This window comes from Ptychodera flava, chromosome 8 (genome assembly GCF_041260155.1).
Source record: "Ptychodera flava strain L36383 chromosome 8, AS_Pfla_20210202, whole genome shotgun sequence".
NCBI classification, from domain to species: Eukaryota; Metazoa; Hemichordata; class Enteropneusta; family Ptychoderidae; genus Ptychodera; species Ptychodera flava.
The window spans coordinates 17,185,861-17,204,527 of NC_091935.1; the positions used below are offsets into that span (position 1 = coordinate 17,185,861).

Sequence of the window (18,667 nt, forward strand, 5' to 3'; positions counted from 1 at the left end):
AATTTGATCGACAAATAATCCTGAGCTTGAACGTGACAGCTCGCCTGGCTGGGTTTATGAGATTGTTTTCAAGCGACGGCGGTAGACCGAAAGGGGCTCTGGATATGAACCTACCGCCGGTGAAGCTGCAACAACTGTAGCGTTGTTTTTTTTTGAAATTTTTTTACATTAAACTTGCCATATTCCTTCAAATTACAATCAGATTTTTTCGATCACACAGCCACGTATTTTGTTATGTCACTCGCAAAAGTGTACGCTGAACACAGGCAGACTATAGAGAAATACTGACATTACGTCACTTGTTTGGTGAAAGTGCGGCACATTACGTCACTCGTAATTTGCTCATACGAGCTCGTACGTCTGCTCGTACTTCGTCCGTTTTGAGACGATTAGATAAATGGCCTGTCTGTCTCTCTGTCTCTGTCTGTCTGTCTCTTTTGTACGCATAATTTCATGTAACTTATTCAGGCCGTAACAAGGAACAGTAAGGAACAGAACACCATCTCACCAATCCAGAAAGTAGAGCCAAGCATTTTGCTTCTCAAGAAGTCCAACTCTGCTTCATCATTGACAATGACGAGATCACCGTTGAGGTCAGTCATACATTCACGTCTTGCGTCATCCCAACTAGAACCCTCTTCTACGAATCTGTAACATTTGCCACCAGTTCCAGCTTCATAGTCCTCAGGGCCTTGGATTACAAAAAAAGGGAAGCTTGTCACGCTACAGTATCTTTTCATTATCTGTTGTCAGTGCAATTTTATAGCCGTCATTCTCTACATTTAGCCATGCACTAACTGAGCAAGTAATTTCAATGTTTTCAGGTTCAAAAGCAGAGCATAACCTGGGAGAGTTTACTGGAATTAATACAAAAAATGTAAAGATCAGAACGATGCAGAATAATGCAGTGAGATGCACGCTATTAGGCTCCATCTCAAAGGAATCGGACATAAGAGCTCTTAATTCATTCAGCCATTGGTTTGAAAAAACATCAGGGTCACTGGTCATAGAAAAGATATGTCATTAGTTAGAAAAGGAAAAAAGAAGAACACAGAAATGTGAACAGCGATGTGATATCTACTGTAATAAATGACTCAAATGTTATCAAAATTCTTTTTTATAAGAGTAAAATAAACATTTGTAACATCTGGTGATTTAAAGTTGATGAAATATTCAGAATTCATGGAATATGTACTTACAGTCTGATGTGAAGTGTATGATGAATCCAGCACGGGCGATTGACCAATCTGTTTCCAGTCTGAGCATCAACTCATTACCTTCAGTGACATATTCTGTGCCATTACCAATCATACCAGTCAACTCCTGTAAATAGAAGTCAAAGTCAAAGTGTTGCTTTGAGACTGTTCTAAATCTGAACCTTCCTATACCAATATTGGAAGGTATTTAAAGGTATACTGTCAAATGTTCCAATTTTGCCACAGTTACCATGGAAAGAGAAAATCTAACCAATCACAGATTTTACGCGGGTGGGCACTTTTTAAAAACAGCGCCCTCACAAGGGCATTTTGAATACCATGGAACGCCCCTTTGACCATATATGGGCATATTTAGATTTCAGGTGACTGTATACCTTTAATGTGTTGTTATCAATGTAATTTAACATTATCTGATATCTCAGCCTTTGGAAATTTTCTGCAAGGAACACAATGAATAATGGCATTTTTAAGAGTGTGTTCAAACAAAAAGAGGAAAAGCAGCTCTAAACAAAGTTTCCCAAATATGACAAAAAATTTCAAATCATGAAATGCTGGTTAAGGACAGTCACATATAACCCATTCTCTTAATGACTGACTTTTTTGACTGGGCTACTGACTTAAAATTCTTGCAGACATACTATCGTATTTCCAGATTCCGGATCATCACCATCCAGAGCAAGGAGTCTGTCATATCCCAATTCCAAGTCAAACATTTCAATGGTGATCCTGATCAGAGAGGCATCTTCTAATGCAATAAGCCATCTGCAGTCAGCATTGTGGGCATACGGGTTTGGGTAAAGTGGGGAAACGATCTGGCCGGGTGCGGTAGTGAATGTAGTGTCAGTGCAGCCATCTGTGGAAAGAAGATGTTGTCTTGTGGTGATATATTTATCTATATAAACAAGGTGAGTACACTCTGTTCCACTGGTTGCCATGGAAAGTGTTAAATTACACAATCAAATCACATCAGCACAAGATGTGAATTTTGTTATCAATGAGCTTGGTGATGTAGCTTTCACCACTACTTTGCAGGCTATTGAAAGGTAGGCATAACATAAGGCCCTTTGACAATGTTCAAATAGGTGACTACAGGGCCATTTGACAAAAGAATATAAAAACTGTTTCTGCAGCACAACAATTTTGAGCATGTACATAGTTCTTTTTTGTACATAGTCAGAATCTGCCTTTGCTTTCCCAGTCAAAAACAGGTTGTCCAGTAGTTTTGTCAAGTAAGATATAAAGTTAAAATGTGACACATATTCATGCATCTAACTCAGCACACTGAAGCAGTCTTCACAATCATAAGTATGACTTTCAGAAAGAACCAGTTTTCTCCCTTGTCTAGTACATCCTGATTTCATAACAGTCAGCAGTAATCACAGTGGTAAGTATTGCAGTACTGTACTCACCATCAAAGAATTCAATCTCAAAGCCTCTTCTGCGAATAGTGCTGTCTGTGGTGAGAGTGACCCAGACACTGTCACTTGTTGTGTAGTGAGCCTCCCTAGGGTCTTTTGAAAGTGATCCTGAGATGTGTAGAAGTCTGGTGGTCAGGTCTGCTGTGTAGCCGCCCGTGCCAATGTCAACCCAATCAAACCAGCGTTCTGGAAAGATAGAGAAATTGAAGGTTTAGTCTATGCTTAATGACAAAGCCACCGGATGCAATGAATTATTAGATAGGTATAAAGCGTCCTATTTGATGCTTATTTGTAATGCTTCATCGTTCAATATCATAATATGTTTGAGATATATATTTCAGAAAACTATTATCTTGTTTACTATCAAAATATTAGAAAGATCTAAATATCCAGCTCAGAGTGGTTCAAATCAGGCAATAATTGTACACTGAGAGAGAATCTACCTTGGTTAACTTTACAATATTTGACTTTTATGGTTTACTTTTCAAACTTAGCCTTCACTTTAAGTGCTATAACATTTTCCCATTAAAATTTTAGTGCTCTATCTTACCAATTGTTGTGATTTTTTTCTGTATTATTTTTTGATAATTTTTGACCATATTGACAATTTTTATTAAAGATTTGGGAAAATCTAAAAGAAATTGGCCAGGGTGAAGGCAACCAAAAATGATATTGGCACTCAAAGGATTAACATGGCATACACCGTTGATATGGGAAGAGGAACTATTGCTGCACAAAATCAAGGTTTCCAAAAACCCAATACACAAAGTAAACCTCGACAAATTTCCATACTGCCTCTTTCCTTAGCACACATAATCAATACTGAAATGCCTGTATAGCCAGAAAACCTTGAAAAGTTGTGGTAGATTACATGTATTTCATTCTGTCACTTTTGCTTTACCTGTACTGCAAAGAGTTCACTGGTGGATGAGAAGCATAGATGCTGAAATCTATATCACTGTGTGGAACATCTTACCTGTTTCAAAGTCGAGTATATTAAATCTGACTGGATTTCCACTTTGAGACCTGACGACCCACTGACAGAATTTCTCATTTTCATAGTAGGTATCAGGGTAGCCAGGAGATGTTACTTTGACACTTCCTCCAGCTGGTATAGTGGTTTCATAGTTGCACTCTGTTGGGACCCAAAAATGATAAGTTATATTATGGCTCACTACACATTTAACAAATAAAAATTAATACATTTATCTCTTTTAATAGCACATTATCTCTTTTAATAGAATGTTTCGAACATCTTATTTTATGCAAAAGTTCAATATTGGAACTTTGAACAGAAATCTTAAAAATTGCCCCTAAAATGGTTCCTGGGCATGACATTCAATCCCAATGTTTTGAAGTCCAGACACACTGTGGAGGTTTGATGTCATTCTGGCTGATACAATTTGAGTGAGTCATCAGGAAGCAGCATGCAAGAAAACATACTGCACCATGGTACACTAACTTGTTTTCAAATGCATCTACTCCCTAGCTCAGTCTGTATGAATAAAATTACTGTGTCATCAATCTACAAGATGAAAATTCAATGCACCATTGAATCCAAAGCCCTAATAAAATATTTTTACTAATTTCGCCTGATCCAAACATAATTACAGGATGAAACATTTTCAATTGTTATCGACATACACATGTTTGTGGATGGTTATTTCATTACATTGAATTATCTTTCTCAAGGTTGAGATCTTTCCGGCATAAAGTTTTATGTTTATGACGTTGGACTTGAATATGATCAACATACAGTTGTATATGTACGGGTACTGTGAATGTCATTGGTATAAGATATGCTTTTTTGCCAATTCAACTTCTCTCTGGACTCACACGTCACTGGTGAATGAAAACAGTATATACCAACATCATCACTGTTCCTCTTATGACAAAATTTACTTGTTTTCAGTTGCTGGGATGATTAGATATATTTCTTCAATGGATTTATTTCTTGATGTTACAGGATGATAACACGCACTGTCAATGCATCCCTTCAGCGAATATGATTAACCCAGGGCCCACACTTAATAACGTTACTAATTTCCATATTCCTAAGGAGTCGAGTTTCTTCATTAGAGTGGGGAGGCACCCTAAGAAAACCTGATTGTTTTCAAAATGAAGTTTGGATCCGGTGTTTTTCACCATACTTCTCAAATGCATAGCAACACTTATAATGATAACACACTACACTGTATACAATGAATGGTTTTAATTTGACTATGCTGTAAAAGATCACCGTACCATCTCTGACTTGGAGCTGTAGGAAAAATCCAGTGTCTGTGACTGAGTTATCAGTCACAAATTTGAACCAAATGCTTTCAGTCTCTGATGTGAACTCGATGGGATCCACTTCACCGGAGACCCGTCTGACTCGTGATCGCCTCACCATGGGGTCAAAACCATTGCCGTACTCCATGTAGTCATGTCTGAATTCAGTGCTGAAGTCGATGATCGATACAGAAATTCTCTTGCCGTAAGTGGTGTTGAAGAGCCACTCACAGATGAGGTCATCATCATAGTAGTATGGGTAGTTTGGTGACGTCATGTTATAGATATCATCTCCTGTGAGTTCAACTTGGCTGCCACAGATTTCTGGCGTTGGTGCCACAGTGGTTGTTGGCAAGGTTGTAGGGTCAGGCTTGGGTGGACTACTTTCAACTGTTGTGTGGAAAGTTTTCAAAAAAAGAAAAGAACATATGTACTTACAAGTGAATAATATTTACCAGTAATATCCATTTTAACTAAAATGTATGAATATGCAATGCTCCTGGAAACTCCCATGGAAAAGATACACAACCTGCACCTTCACCAATGCAATGTTATGAAGAGTGTCAATTACTATATTTTCAACACACATATGGCTTCACTTTGTTTCTTCATTAATTTCTGCTCAATAATACAAACCGTAAACTGTCATTCAAATACCCTGGGTAAGGTGGGTTGTCTTTGTACCAGTACATTCTCAAGCAGAATTTCAGACTACATCAATCATCAAATGGGCTATATCAAAACTTAGATGACATTACGTGTAAATGCACAATAAAATGTAGATTTAATTTTTCTCCAATACTGATAAACCTCCTTTGGAGTGGTACAGTCTGCGAATGAAGTCAGCCTATCTTGCAGTACCACATGGTTTCAAGTTTATCACAGTGACAAAGATGGAGATTTTATTAAATCCACTGACCATCATATTCTTCAATCACTACAAAGAATCCTCTGAAGACAAAGCTGTCATCCGTATAGAAAGTCATCCAAAGTGACGGTGAGTTCACAAGCAGCTGAGACGGAAGATAATCTCCTGACGAGTGTCTGAGGCGAGTTGACATGTCAGAGTTGTCCAGCCCGGAGCCAATGTCCAGCCAATCATGGTATCGTTCCGTCTGGAAGTCTCTGTAAGTGACGGCCATTGGTAGACCAGTCTCTGTGGTGACATTCCATTCACATCGGTGGTTGTTGTAGTATCCCAAGGGGTAGTTTTCTGACTGGAGATTGAGAAGGCCGCCCTCTTTCAGGATAATATGATAGCTGCAGTCCTTGGCTGGCAGCACACCTACATAGTTACATACAATACAAGGTAATTACAAAGTGATGCACAATAAAGGATATGAATACAAACCACTCTAGCATGCACATTACAGCTAACTTTTCTCCAGATCAGAAGTGCAGCAATCCATTGTCAGATAGTTCATCATTGTATACTCTGAATATACTGTACATGTACTTCATTGATAACTATGACAGGCAAAGATATCTCAATTTTTGAGAAGAAAATAGTATTTTGAGTATGACAAAGAATGATTGCATAAAGCCATATCATCATAAATCAAATAGTATGACCATACTTGTACTGAAAATAGATGTACCAATAAATTGTGGTACCATAGTTGACTATGTAGTCATTTCACATTCATAACAATTGTAATGAAACAGTGTAAATAGCACTTACGATCTACGTATTTGCTGTAGGTTAGATTAAAGCCTTGTTTAGCCACTGTGTTGTCTGTGGTGAATTTCAGCCATGTTTGCCCGCCATAAACGATGGTATCCTTTGGTAATTCAGAGCCAGTCAGGTCCTGATATAACAATGTTAGAACAGAGACTTGTCAATTTGGAAAAGAACAAACAGTCATTCTAGAATCACAGCATATGTGAACATTTCAGAGGGATAAAATTTACAAGTACAATACATTTTACACAAATCAAACTTTTTTTAATGGATGTTAATATCAATCTGTAATCATGTCTCGGATTGGTACAACTGTTTGCTACATTTTCTGCATAAATGTATTCGCTTATGCAAAGCATACTAATTAGCATTGTTTGAGTATTCGAATGAACTTGAATAAGTGATTATCAATGGAGGATATTCATTGGCTAGTTGTGAAAGTTCATTCAAATAATCTCATTACACAGACACTCTTAATATTTCCATGAAGGTCCTTACAAAAGTGTATCCCTCATTAGGAGTCAGTCCTTCACCAACATAGAGATGGTCAAATTCTTCTTCCAAGTCGAATACATGGAAGACTATCTCAATGGCATCAGCATCCGGAATGTCAATTGTCCAGGTACACAGAGTTCCATGAGGGTACATACTTGGGAAGATAGGGGACAATATGTTCCCGGGTTCTGCAGTGAAATGACCTCCACATGCAGGTACTGGACAGAAAAGAAAAATACAAGACTTAGTATAATTTGTCATGTTGTAATATTGAACTGTAATGAAACTGGTAATGTAAATACTGAATATGATTTTCAAATGATTATAGGTACATTTATACTTCATATTTTAACAATTGTTGGTCAAAGCTCTGTAGCCTTTTTGATTAGCACTAAGTTGGTCAAATCTTTCTTGACAAACTACTTTTTTGTGGAGCTAATAATTACTGAGCCTGCCATTACAGTAATGTGTTAGAGGTTCTGCATCAAAAAATACATGTTGACGTACATGTAGCATTGCAATAGGAATATTTTTGTGAAAGTTAAACGATGTGATCAGTAATGTCAAAATCACACATTAATGTACATTTACATAATGTCCACTTCATTGTTTTTTACACACTGTGCACATTCCAGTACATAAATAGGTATACAATGTAAATGAAAAATGTACCATATACATCACTCAAGAATAATCACATGAAACTTACCAACGACCAAGTCTATGCTAAATCCAGTGTCAGTGAGAGTATTGTCACTTGTGAAGAGTAACCAGATACTTTCTGAAGCTGTACTGTACGATCCTTCCACATCAGATCCCGTCAGTCTGTACATCAGTGATGACATATCGACCTCATCACTACCACTTCCAACTTCCAACCAGTCAAAGTTGGCTTCAAGACTGAAGCTGTTGATCGTCATGAGTATGGCAAATCCACTGGTCTCAATGGGTGCTTCCAGTGACACTGTCCACTTACAGTAGTCATCATTGTTGTACTGGTCTGGATGGTTTGGTGTCAGTATGGTCTCTGAAGCGCCCTCAACCAGAGGAAGGATGATATCACGACCGCATCTCTCATCTGAAAGCAGGTATTCAGCAAATATGAATTGCATGTGTAGGAGCAAAACAATTTAAATGTAACATAGAAACAATAATGGCCAGTTCATTTTTCTTGTCATTATTGGTCTACCTTCAAACATGAATTTTCTTTGAATACTGTTGCTAATTAAACATTTTGAATGCGATAAAAAATTACAAGGCAGCCAAATAGACAACAAACCTTTGTAACTTCACTAGTAATGTATGAACAAATAAAGAAGTCCATATAGCTAGTTGTTCACTGACTTGGCCAAAACAATGGCTGGTCTAGAACTTTTGGCCACCTGATTTGCATAAACCTTGGCAATGTAAGGGCATACCTGGCTCATCCATTTCACTGACAAGGAGATGGAATCCCTGGAAGGCGACTGAATAGTCTGAGGTAAATGTCATCCAAACCCTGCTACCTGATGAAAAGAACGGATCTGGAGAATGTTCCCCTGAGAGACGCAATGCACTGGTGGTCAAATCCCTGTGGTCAATTCCGTTGCCAATCTCAAGCCAGTCATGGCAGTATTCCGTGTAGAAGAATAAGAAAGTGACATTGACCCTGGCTCTAGATTCAGTGTTAATAAGCCAAAGACATTCTAGATCATTGTCGTATTGATCTGGATAGTTTGGTGATTTGATTTCTTCCACTCCTCCAGCAGATATTGTGATATTACCACCGCATTCTTCTGCTGGGACAGGTTCTGTTGGCACTGGTTTCTCAGTAGGAGGTTCTGCGGTACAATATTAAAATGAAATCACTTAAAACACACACTCAATGATTCATATCACTGAAATACAATGCCAAACTATGTCTACCTGATACTAGGAGAATTGAAATAGTTTAATGTCTATAGTAAGAGTGATACTGAAAAATGGTGACTTTCATCTAAACTGTCTTTCAATTTCTACATAAAAGATTACCTAATCTACTGAGCTTGGCTAGGGTTTACATGGTGGATAGGAGATTTAAGCAATGAATGATATACAGTATATCTTGACAAAATTCATCAGCCAGCCGCTCTTCCTCCTCTCTGGAGTAACACTCCATTGACTTATGGTAAATGTCCCTATGGATTTATTCTAAAGCAATCTTGATTTGTTCAAATGCTATTACAAACAGTGAAAAGTATTGTCAACCTTCACTGTTAAAAAACCGTCAGTTTCAAGGATAGAGGTCTGGTCATCCGTTGGAGGAGATAATTTCAGTCTGGTGGGCAAAATTTCACATCGATGAATTGCTAGCTGAGCACATGATATAATTTCATTCACAGGCACTTTGATGTTCAATAATATTTTTTTAAAGTTTGAAAATAATGGGAAGTAAGTCAAGGGTTTTACAGTGGTGAAGTACCGTACCTGTGAATATTTCTTCAATGTCAATTACAAATCCTCTGAATGTGATTGAGTTATCTGAAGTGAATGTGATCCAGACTTCATCTGTTGATGATGTCCAGTACTCCCATTGTCTCAGGAATCCAGATATTTCATGCTGAAGTGAGCTGGTATCTGACGGATCACTGCCTTCACCGATGTGTATGAAGTCAAACAGGTATTCTGTTCTCTGGTCTCTCAGATGTAACAGCAGGGCGTTTCCATCGAGAGCACTGATTTTCCACTCACAGTACTGTGAACAAAACATCATTTCATTAAATGTTTTTGAAACTTCTCGACCATGCATGGTAACAGATACTGTGTGCATCTCTGTCAGGCTCAGGATCTCATATGTTTGTGAGAAAATAGCCTGTTGAATTTGTTAAGCTTTTCCTCTTACTTTCATAAACAACAGTTCATAACTTTGACCATCCTGAACCCACATAAAGAACATCATTAAAAATTCTGCCAACTGGTTGGCAGTATTCTAGTAAAAGAAAGTACAGCTACATTTTTTTGAAACGGCAGTTCTTTACCGTCCAGTACTCCTCATCTTGGACATTTGTAGGAATCCACTGGGGAATGGTATAGTCCCCTGTGTGTCCTACTGCCTTGTAGAATTCCCAAGGTAATCCAAAGGGTCATTTCTAGTTCCATACTGATCAGGTAGGATTGCTATGGAACTTTTTGGACTAGCTACATGTAGGTACATTTCAAATAGACTACAATTTCCTCAAAAAAGACTACAATTTCAGGTTGGAAAATGCTGGAAGTTACCGCAATTACCGGTATAAGATCATCCACTGATGATCGGTGTGAGTACCCACCTCATTATTGTTGTAGTTGTCTGGATAGTTGGGAGATGTGATGCGCAGGTGGGTACCATTCTTTGCAACAAACTCTCCACCACACACTTTTCTTGGTGGTGGTGTTGGTGCTGGTGGTTTCACAACTGCAACAAAAAAAGATATGTCATTAAAGGTACTACAAATCTTCCTTTAAGATATTTTGTAATTTTTATTTTTCCTGACACTAACCATTCAAGCCAACATAGTGTGGCTTCTAATATTTGAAACAATTGGGCAGTTTCTGATGAGCTAAAAGATACATTGAGAAAAGCTGCAAGGTGACACTATGGGGTTTTTTTAGGTGAAGCCTGTGCTGTAAGGTAACTATAAATTAGGAAAATTTCACAGAAAATATTGCACACTGGTATTTATTTCTTAGTCTATTTAAACAACATTTCATTACCTTCATGAGTTTGCACAGGTTCACCAGGCACATAGTCCAAGGCATTATCCCTCAACTGGGCAGCCACATATATCATATACCAAGTTGAGCTCTCCAGTCCAGTCAGGGTAGTCTCGCTGCTCTTTCCTCCATCTACGTAGACAACAAACGCACCCTCTGCCCAGTCTAAACGATGGTATTTGACTCTGTATCCTAATACATCACAGTTGAGGTCAGATATGTTCCATGAGACATGGATACTGTGAGGTGACAACGCCACACCAACAACATTGTCCACATTCATCTCCTCCTGGGTGTAATCTATAGAATGATAAAAATATCATCTCCTTTACAGTTTCTATCTCTTCTTGTGAGTATTGCACATTCATATGTGAGACTATTCTTTAACTCTTTCACCACACTAGTTTTCCTCAATTTTTTTCTTCTCCAGATACATAGCAGGGCAATGGTGTTTATGAGGTAAAAGAATCGTACTATACAGCTTATGTGCTAAACAGCAACTGAACAAGAGTGACTTTTGGGATCTTCAGATAGTCGATGAAGATCTTTCATTTTCCCTGCCTAAACTTTCCATCAGTGGAAAATTTTTCTGCATACACCAAACTTGCGAACAATCAGCAAGTCATGGTACAGTGATATCCCAAAATTAACAATGTGCAAACCAAAAGAGAAACCAAAATCCCCTGTTTCTTTCAATTGTACATTGTATGCATATGCATTCCACAATTAAAAATATATTAACAGCAGATTTCTCACTTTGAATGGTGTAAGAAGAAATATTCAAACTTACTCTTTCTGATGATTTCACAGACATGATAGTACATGACACTGCAGTCTTTATCAGCCCATTGTCCAGCCTCAGTAGTAATAGCACAGTCTTCATTGACGCCATTGGTTGGTTCACCAGGTGCCCAATTTGAAAGCTGCCACTCATTGGAGTACGAGCAGTCAGTCCATCTCCATACACCTTCCTCAGACTTGTCATTGTACCCTGGAAAGAAAATACCATTCATCTTACCGTGACACAAAAGCTTGGAAAAATCAGGTGCAAATGCAAGTCAAATCTTCAATTTTCCATTTTTCTTGAAAAATGTTTAGAATCAGAAAAGAACCTTTTGTCCTTCTTATTGATACCTTACATCACTTATAGCCTACTGATGTCTATGGTCAAATTTTACTGTAACCCCACAAATTTACTTTTATTTTAGAACACTAGCTGTGAATCTGGTTTCCTGCTATGACAGAAATGAATAGGACATGGAACATGTCCTTGGTTGATTGGAATACCGATTACTTGTATGTGACTTGCTTTAAAAAATAATGCTCCACAATAGTCTTTTTTATAACCTTGCTTTTAGGAAAAAATTATCATCATTTAATGTATTTACGTAAACTTGAACAAACTGGTATAGATGAGTGTATCATGCAACATGACTAAACTCAATTTGACATTTGTAGCATAGTTGCTTCCAATTAATATGCAAGCACAGACAAATCTCTCTAATGATCTTACCAATCCAAAATGCTGAATTGGCCATCTTGTCTCTGATATAATCCAACTCTCCCTGAGTTTCTATGACAACCAGTTCCCCATGGGTGTGTTCCTGACAGTCATCCCTTGCTTCTTCCCATGTGGAGTTTCCTGGAGTGAACTTGTAGCAGTGACCACCATGGCCAAACTCATAGTCATGAGGACCTGTGTATCAACAAAATCATTGATGGTGGAACATTGTAATTACTTATAAGCTAAAGAAATCACAGACACACAACATGATTTGTGTATTACATTGTACAGATACCTGATAACATGTATTCAAGGCTTTGACATGATCAATAGTAGACAAACTGAGAACTGACGAGTTCTAACATGTGTATGGTATTTGCAAAAACACATCAAATAGCATTGACTTATTGCTTCCATGTAACATGAAATAGTATTCTCACGATCATAACGAGAACAATTTTAAACAATAGGTTTTCTGTTACTATAATTTACCATCTGTTTCTGATCATGTTTTTCTTTGATAGAGCTCACTAACGTATTGTGAAGTTTCAGTACTTTAATTGAGACAGTAGTGTTTGCATAGAGTGGTAAAAATATGAAACGATATTATTAATTCCCAAATCAGTAAAGTCGCAAGGAAAGCAAATGAAATGTTCTGTGGTGGATAAAAGTCACAACTTACACTCTAAAGTGTATGAGATATCAAATCCTTTCTTTGCAATGGAGAAATCACTTCTAAATCTCAGCCAGGCTGTGGATGATCTGATCTCAATGTCATCAGGAAGATCACTGCCAGTCAGTGTCTACAGGAATACAAAAATTACAGAATACAATGTAAAAAATCATTATTATAAACCGTTTTTCAGCTTTTAAATTTTCATTATGTAATTAGTGAATGAAATACCAACAATACAGAGCTGATTGTAAAGCTTACTTATACCAGCTGCAGATGAAAGTGTTTCAGATATTACTTGCTGATGGGCCCTGATATACTAGATATTGCAATCTTGGTTTATTTTGTTTGTTTGTTTTTGTTTGTTTGTTTTGGGGGGTTAAGCAGAGGTCAGTGTCATCCAAGTTTTCTCATTTGCCATGGTGTAATTACAAGCTGACCTTGAAATTCACACACATCATGTGATACCTACCCAGTCTGGTTCACTGTAAGGGTCGTTACCAATGCCAACCAGGAGGTTATCATAGCGATCTTCAAGTTCAAAGTCATTGAACACAAGCCATATCTCAGCCATGAAGTGCTCGTCTTCACTGACATCGATAATCCAGATACAATCTGAATTATGTGGGTAGACACCAGGATACAATGGAGACAGGATACTGCCTTCTGGCTCTGTAAGTGTTTCTGTCTGACAGCCATCTACATTGACAAAAAATACAAGATGTAATTGACACATGCTGCAGACATTTTGATAACCAGTTCGCATTGACAAGATTTCATATGCTGTTTCTTGAGAAGATAAAAATACATTTTCTTTGACTTTGACCTTAGATTATGCTTTGATGTGCTGTGGTTATGTACACTTCTTGTTACATGTTTGAATTTCTCTATCATTAAATATCTTATGGACATTTCTCAAGTCAACAGAAAAATTTTGTCCTATTTATACACTCTATTGAAAGATTATACCATCCAGCTACATCTACCAAAATAATGAGTGCTTTTATTCTGTGATTTGACATACCATCGTAGAATGTAATCTTGAAGCCAGTGTGGATAACAGTGGGGTCAGAGGTGAATGTCATCCAGATTTCATCAGATGCCATGATGTAATCATCAGTTGACCTGTCACCTGACAGATGAAGTAACCTTGTGGACAGGTCAATAGCATTGGAGCCTACTCCAATGTCAACCCAGTCATAGTATCTCTCTGTTGGTGGAAAATATATTCTTGTTTATTTTCACTGTAGACTCTTAGTTTCCTATCAGGCATTATGAATCCCCTCAAAAGAAATGACAATTCATGAACTTGATAACATTTAAAGAAGTAGCATAAGGAGCTGTGTGTCATACATGTCTCGAAATTAATCAAAATTAGCGTGGATGTATTACAGTTAATTTGAACTCTCTGATAGTAAATACTTGCGTAAAATACTCTACATAAAAGTGAGTCATAGTAACGGATCAAATGATGGCATAAACAAGCCACAACAGAGGTGCAATATTATTTGTATCACATGAGAAAGAAAGACCTTTTGAGACTCAGCATTCAGGGCACAAAAATGACATGACATTGAACAGTAATAGTGTACTCACCTGTTTCAAAATCAACGACAGAGACACGGATGTTCTTTCCTTGATCTGCTATGATGTTCCATTCACAGAACATGTTGTTGTCATACTGGTCAGGATGGTATGGGGACTCTATATCAACACTTCCTCCCGATGGAATGGTAACACTGCGGCTTTCTTCACAACCTGGTGTGTAAGATGATGAATTCATCAATTTTTGGCAAGATTACTGTATGGAAAAGTCATGCAACTGAACAGAATGACAAAACTTGAAAGCTAAATATATACCTCACGACTGGGGTGTGTAAGCTTAACACTGGTATGTAAGCAGTATGCAGGTGGGATTGGTTTTCTTATTACAGTGATGGTTGCTTATTGTTACCCTTTGTAGCTCTGATTTTTTTTATTTGATGTGATTTATTCGGCAAATTATTCAATACAAAGAAAAAAAAGAACAACTCAAAAGAGACAAATAAATAAATGCAAATAACAAGTAAAAGTCACTGAAAAACTAATGCTGAGGATTACACAAGAAAGTTAAAAACTGATTTCCATTGTGGTCCTCAAATTAGAATAGACAATTAAGACACATTATCCAAGCAACCCTAACGAAAACTGGCATAAAATACAAAACTCCAAATGGCCATAAACAAACATTTATCTGTCTGTCTGTTGGTTCAATATTGAAAGTACAGCTCAATGGATTGAAATAAATCTCATCACATTTGTAGTTTGGATATACCTCCATCTGATTGAAGTCCGGGGTCTGTGGCGTACTTGATAATCAAGGCATTAAAAGGGAGTCAGACTTACCCACTTCCTCTTGCAAAGTGATGTGGAAACCCCTGTATGAGATGCTAGAGTCTGTGACAAACTGTAGCCATATTTCACTGGTCTGCGTGGTGAATGGATACGGCAGCCTGTCTCCAGAGTGATACTTGTGACGTGTGTCTCTGTTGGTTATGTCATGACCATCTCCTATCTCCAGGTAATCAAATCTATGAATTCAAAAACAAGACGCAAATTATAGATGTCAGAAATTTCAAAAGTTCAAGTGAATGAGAGCCAAATGTAGATCTAGAATTACATGTACAAAGTGACGTAACTTCTTCGTTTTGAAATAAACTGTGAAAAGATTTATTCCTGAAGATAATTCGGGAACACTTCTAATGAAGAACATTGAAATTGAAAACAATGAATCAAACAAATGTTTGCAGAAGTGTGCTTTTGCAGATAGTAAATTTCTGCTTGTGAAAGGGTTACTCCTGAGATTTCAATGCTATCACCATAGTTTTCTATGATTCCGTGTATTTGTGTCTGTTTTATCGTTTGCGTATCTGTTCATTTTACCTTCTTTCAGTGTAGAAGTCTTGGTAAGTGACTCTAATCCTCCTGCTGGATGTTGTGTTGACAGTCCACTGACACAGCAAATCTGGATGATAGTTGTCAGGGTAATTGGGTGATGTGATGTTTACAACTCCATCAGATGGAACAAGTACGTGACCACCGCACTCCACTGGTGCCGGTGTGGTGACAACTGGGTCATCAGGTTTAGGTGTGCTAGTTTCAGCTGTAAGGGGAAAAAATTACCAGGACTCTTATGCAAAAGAAAGGTTTTGCTGGGAAAAAATACTGAAGCAAATTCTTTTTGGTTGGGTTTCATAGCTACATAAACTGCATGATGTCTCTTGCAGCGTGTAATATTGTCTGTTATTTGAGACTGGTGTTCTCATGCTCAAATTGACTTCAAGTTTGATGTGAATAAAATAATATAGAATTTCACAATGATATGAAATTATGAACAGTGACCTAAAGTATGTGAAATAAATATCTATATTTATATTTATAAATTATGAACTTGTACGACTTTGTAAGGAAAACTGATCGAGATTGGCTCAAGGATTTGAATTCATTGTTGTCCTTATTTATTAAAGCTTTGTACACTACCGTCACCAGTTATCAATTTCCCTTCGTGATCAATTTTCATGAACACAGACAGTCTGCTTCTGCATCAAAATATGTGTTGATACTTACTATCATTGACAACTGAGAACATTACAAGGAATCCCCGGTCCACAACAGTGTCATCGGTGTCAAAGGTCATCCACATGTGTTGTCCAGTGGATAGCTGAGGATGTGGAGTCCCAACACCTGAGTGGTGGACAATTCTACTGGACAGGTCAGTGCGGTCATTTCCGTTGCCCAAATCAAGCCAGTCGAAGCTTTCCTCCGTTGTGAAATCCCGGAAGTAGACATAGATGAGCATTCCAGCATCTGCGGTGAAGTTCCACTCACAGCGGGCATTGTTGTAGTAGTCTCTGGGATAGTTAGGTGACTGTATGTATAGGGTGGATTCATACTTCACATGGTGGTCACCACCACAAGGCTTAGCTGGTAGTAACTCTGTGAAAGTAAATGGTGCGGATATCATATAAGACAATGGAATCTGACAAAATCACAGATTTGGCCTGTAAAAGTAATTTTCTATAAACTTTTAGCATAAATGTGGTGACATGCTATTTGTATTTTGTAAGTTCTGTAGGAAATTGCATATTAATCACTATGACATTAATATAATTGAATACATTGAATAGAATGTCAATGACAAAGTCAATCACTCACCTTCACTGTATTCTTCATAATTCAATATGAATCCTGTTGCATCAATAGACAAGTCAGACTTGAACCTTATCCAGGCCACGTGACTGTCAACAATCATCTCCTTGGGTAATGCATCACCAGTCAATTCCTGAAATGTGAAAGAATCAATCAAGTCATTCTCTGTACAAATCCATACAAGATTATTCAGGTACAGTTCTTTATTGGACAGTTGGTAAATATACTTCATTTGGAAGAAATAAAGTAATCCACTGGCATATATGTCAAATGTAGAGATTTTTCCAAAATTATGCAGGTTAGTTTCATGGTCTTTGATTGGTTTGATAAAGCATACAGATTAGTTACACATTGTCATTTGATTGGTTTGATAAAGCATACAGATTCGTCACTGTCTTTTGATTGGTTTGATGAAACATACAGATTAGTTATACATCGTAGGTCATTGGATGGTTTGATACAACATACACGTTAGTTACATTGTCCTGTGATTGGTTTGATGAAACAATACAGATTAGTTACATTGTCCTTTGATTGGTTTGATGTAACAACTTACAGCTACAGTGTCCATGCCAACAGAGTGGCCTTCACCAATGTAGAGGAAGTCATAATCATCTTCCATGTTGAATTCACTGAATGTTATCTTGATTGCCTTGGAAGCTGCCACTGTGATGGTCCATGTACAGTCACTGTTGTGAGGATATGGGCTGGGATGGTATGGTGACATGATCCGCCCAGAGGGACCAGTCAAGGAACCACCACAGGAATCAACTGTACAATTTATCAAATTACAAATTTTATTATGTTAGCTTACAAAATTAAATGCAAATTAAACAGAATGGGGAATAAATAAATGACAAACACCTGAATGTAATATATTACTATTATCAGTAAATCTTTAACATCAAAATATATGAGACAAACATGTATTATTATAGGCATGTAACAATAATAGTGAACATACAGTAAACAAAAGATGTACCATCATTAAATGATTGATTCTCAATAACTCTAGGGCTAATGAGAGCAATTCTTGTGCACTTGTTATTGCTGATTTAGAGTGAAATGAGTTTTGGAAATGTGATTGTGATACCACACACCTGCATACACTCTCATTGAGAAACCTCTGGCAGTCACAGAGTTATCGCTTGTCCACAGGAACCATGCTTCATGCTTGGGTGTTGTGTAGGATCCTGAAATCTCCGTTCCGGACAGTCTGTACAGCAGTGATGGGTAGTATGGTGCTGTGAGACCACTGCCAACTTCAAGCCAATCATAGTTGCTTTCAGTTTCAAAGTCTTCAAAGAAGATCATGATCTCCTTGGAGTCATCCTCTGCAGTTGCTGTCCACTTGCACACATCCAGATTATTGTAGTGTTCTGGATGGTTTGGTGATGTTACATTTTCAAAACCAATGCTGGGGATCATGAGTTGTCCACCACATGGCGGAACTGCATGTACAGTAGAAGTAAAGCATTAGTTGTGTTAATTCTTTTAGTTACATTAATT

General features: G+C 37.6%; 1 protein-coding gene across 1 annotated transcript in view; it reads right to left on the minus strand.

Moving 5' to 3' along the window:
• The window catches only part of LOC139139539 (cubilin-like), a 50,869-nt gene that overhangs the window by 20,103 nt on the left and 12,099 nt on the right, over window positions 1-18,667 (minus strand). The window contains exons 17-42 of the mRNA XM_070708452.1: window positions 18,259-18,609; window positions 17,715-17,929; window positions 17,165-17,291; window positions 16,577-16,945; window positions 15,893-16,112; window positions 15,356-15,540; window positions 14,567-14,728; window positions 13,995-14,180; window positions 13,443-13,669; window positions 12,980-13,100; window positions 12,307-12,489; window positions 11,584-11,784; window positions 10,794-11,093; window positions 10,370-10,494; window positions 9,528-9,795; window positions 8,501-8,902; window positions 7,792-8,160; window positions 7,086-7,300; window positions 6,588-6,714; window positions 5,826-6,191; window positions 4,880-5,296; window positions 3,612-3,770; window positions 2,627-2,821; window positions 1,856-2,070; window positions 1,200-1,323; window positions 509-691 (exon numbers count right to left, since the gene is read on the minus strand). Of these exons, the coding sequence (XP_070564553.1) occupies window positions 509-691; window positions 1,200-1,323; window positions 1,856-2,070; window positions 2,627-2,821; window positions 3,612-3,770; window positions 4,880-5,296; window positions 5,826-6,191; window positions 6,588-6,714; window positions 7,086-7,300; window positions 7,792-8,160; window positions 8,501-8,902; window positions 9,528-9,795; window positions 10,370-10,494; window positions 10,794-11,093; window positions 11,584-11,784; window positions 12,307-12,489; window positions 12,980-13,100; window positions 13,443-13,669; window positions 13,995-14,180; window positions 14,567-14,728; window positions 15,356-15,540; window positions 15,893-16,112; window positions 16,577-16,945; window positions 17,165-17,291; window positions 17,715-17,929; window positions 18,259-18,609 (6,012 nt within the window). The remainder of the gene's footprint in view (window positions 1-508; window positions 692-1,199; window positions 1,324-1,855; window positions 2,071-2,626; window positions 2,822-3,611; window positions 3,771-4,879; window positions 5,297-5,825; window positions 6,192-6,587; window positions 6,715-7,085; window positions 7,301-7,791; window positions 8,161-8,500; window positions 8,903-9,527; window positions 9,796-10,369; window positions 10,495-10,793; window positions 11,094-11,583; window positions 11,785-12,306; window positions 12,490-12,979; window positions 13,101-13,442; window positions 13,670-13,994; window positions 14,181-14,566; window positions 14,729-15,355; window positions 15,541-15,892; window positions 16,113-16,576; window positions 16,946-17,164; window positions 17,292-17,714; window positions 17,930-18,258; window positions 18,610-18,667) is intronic.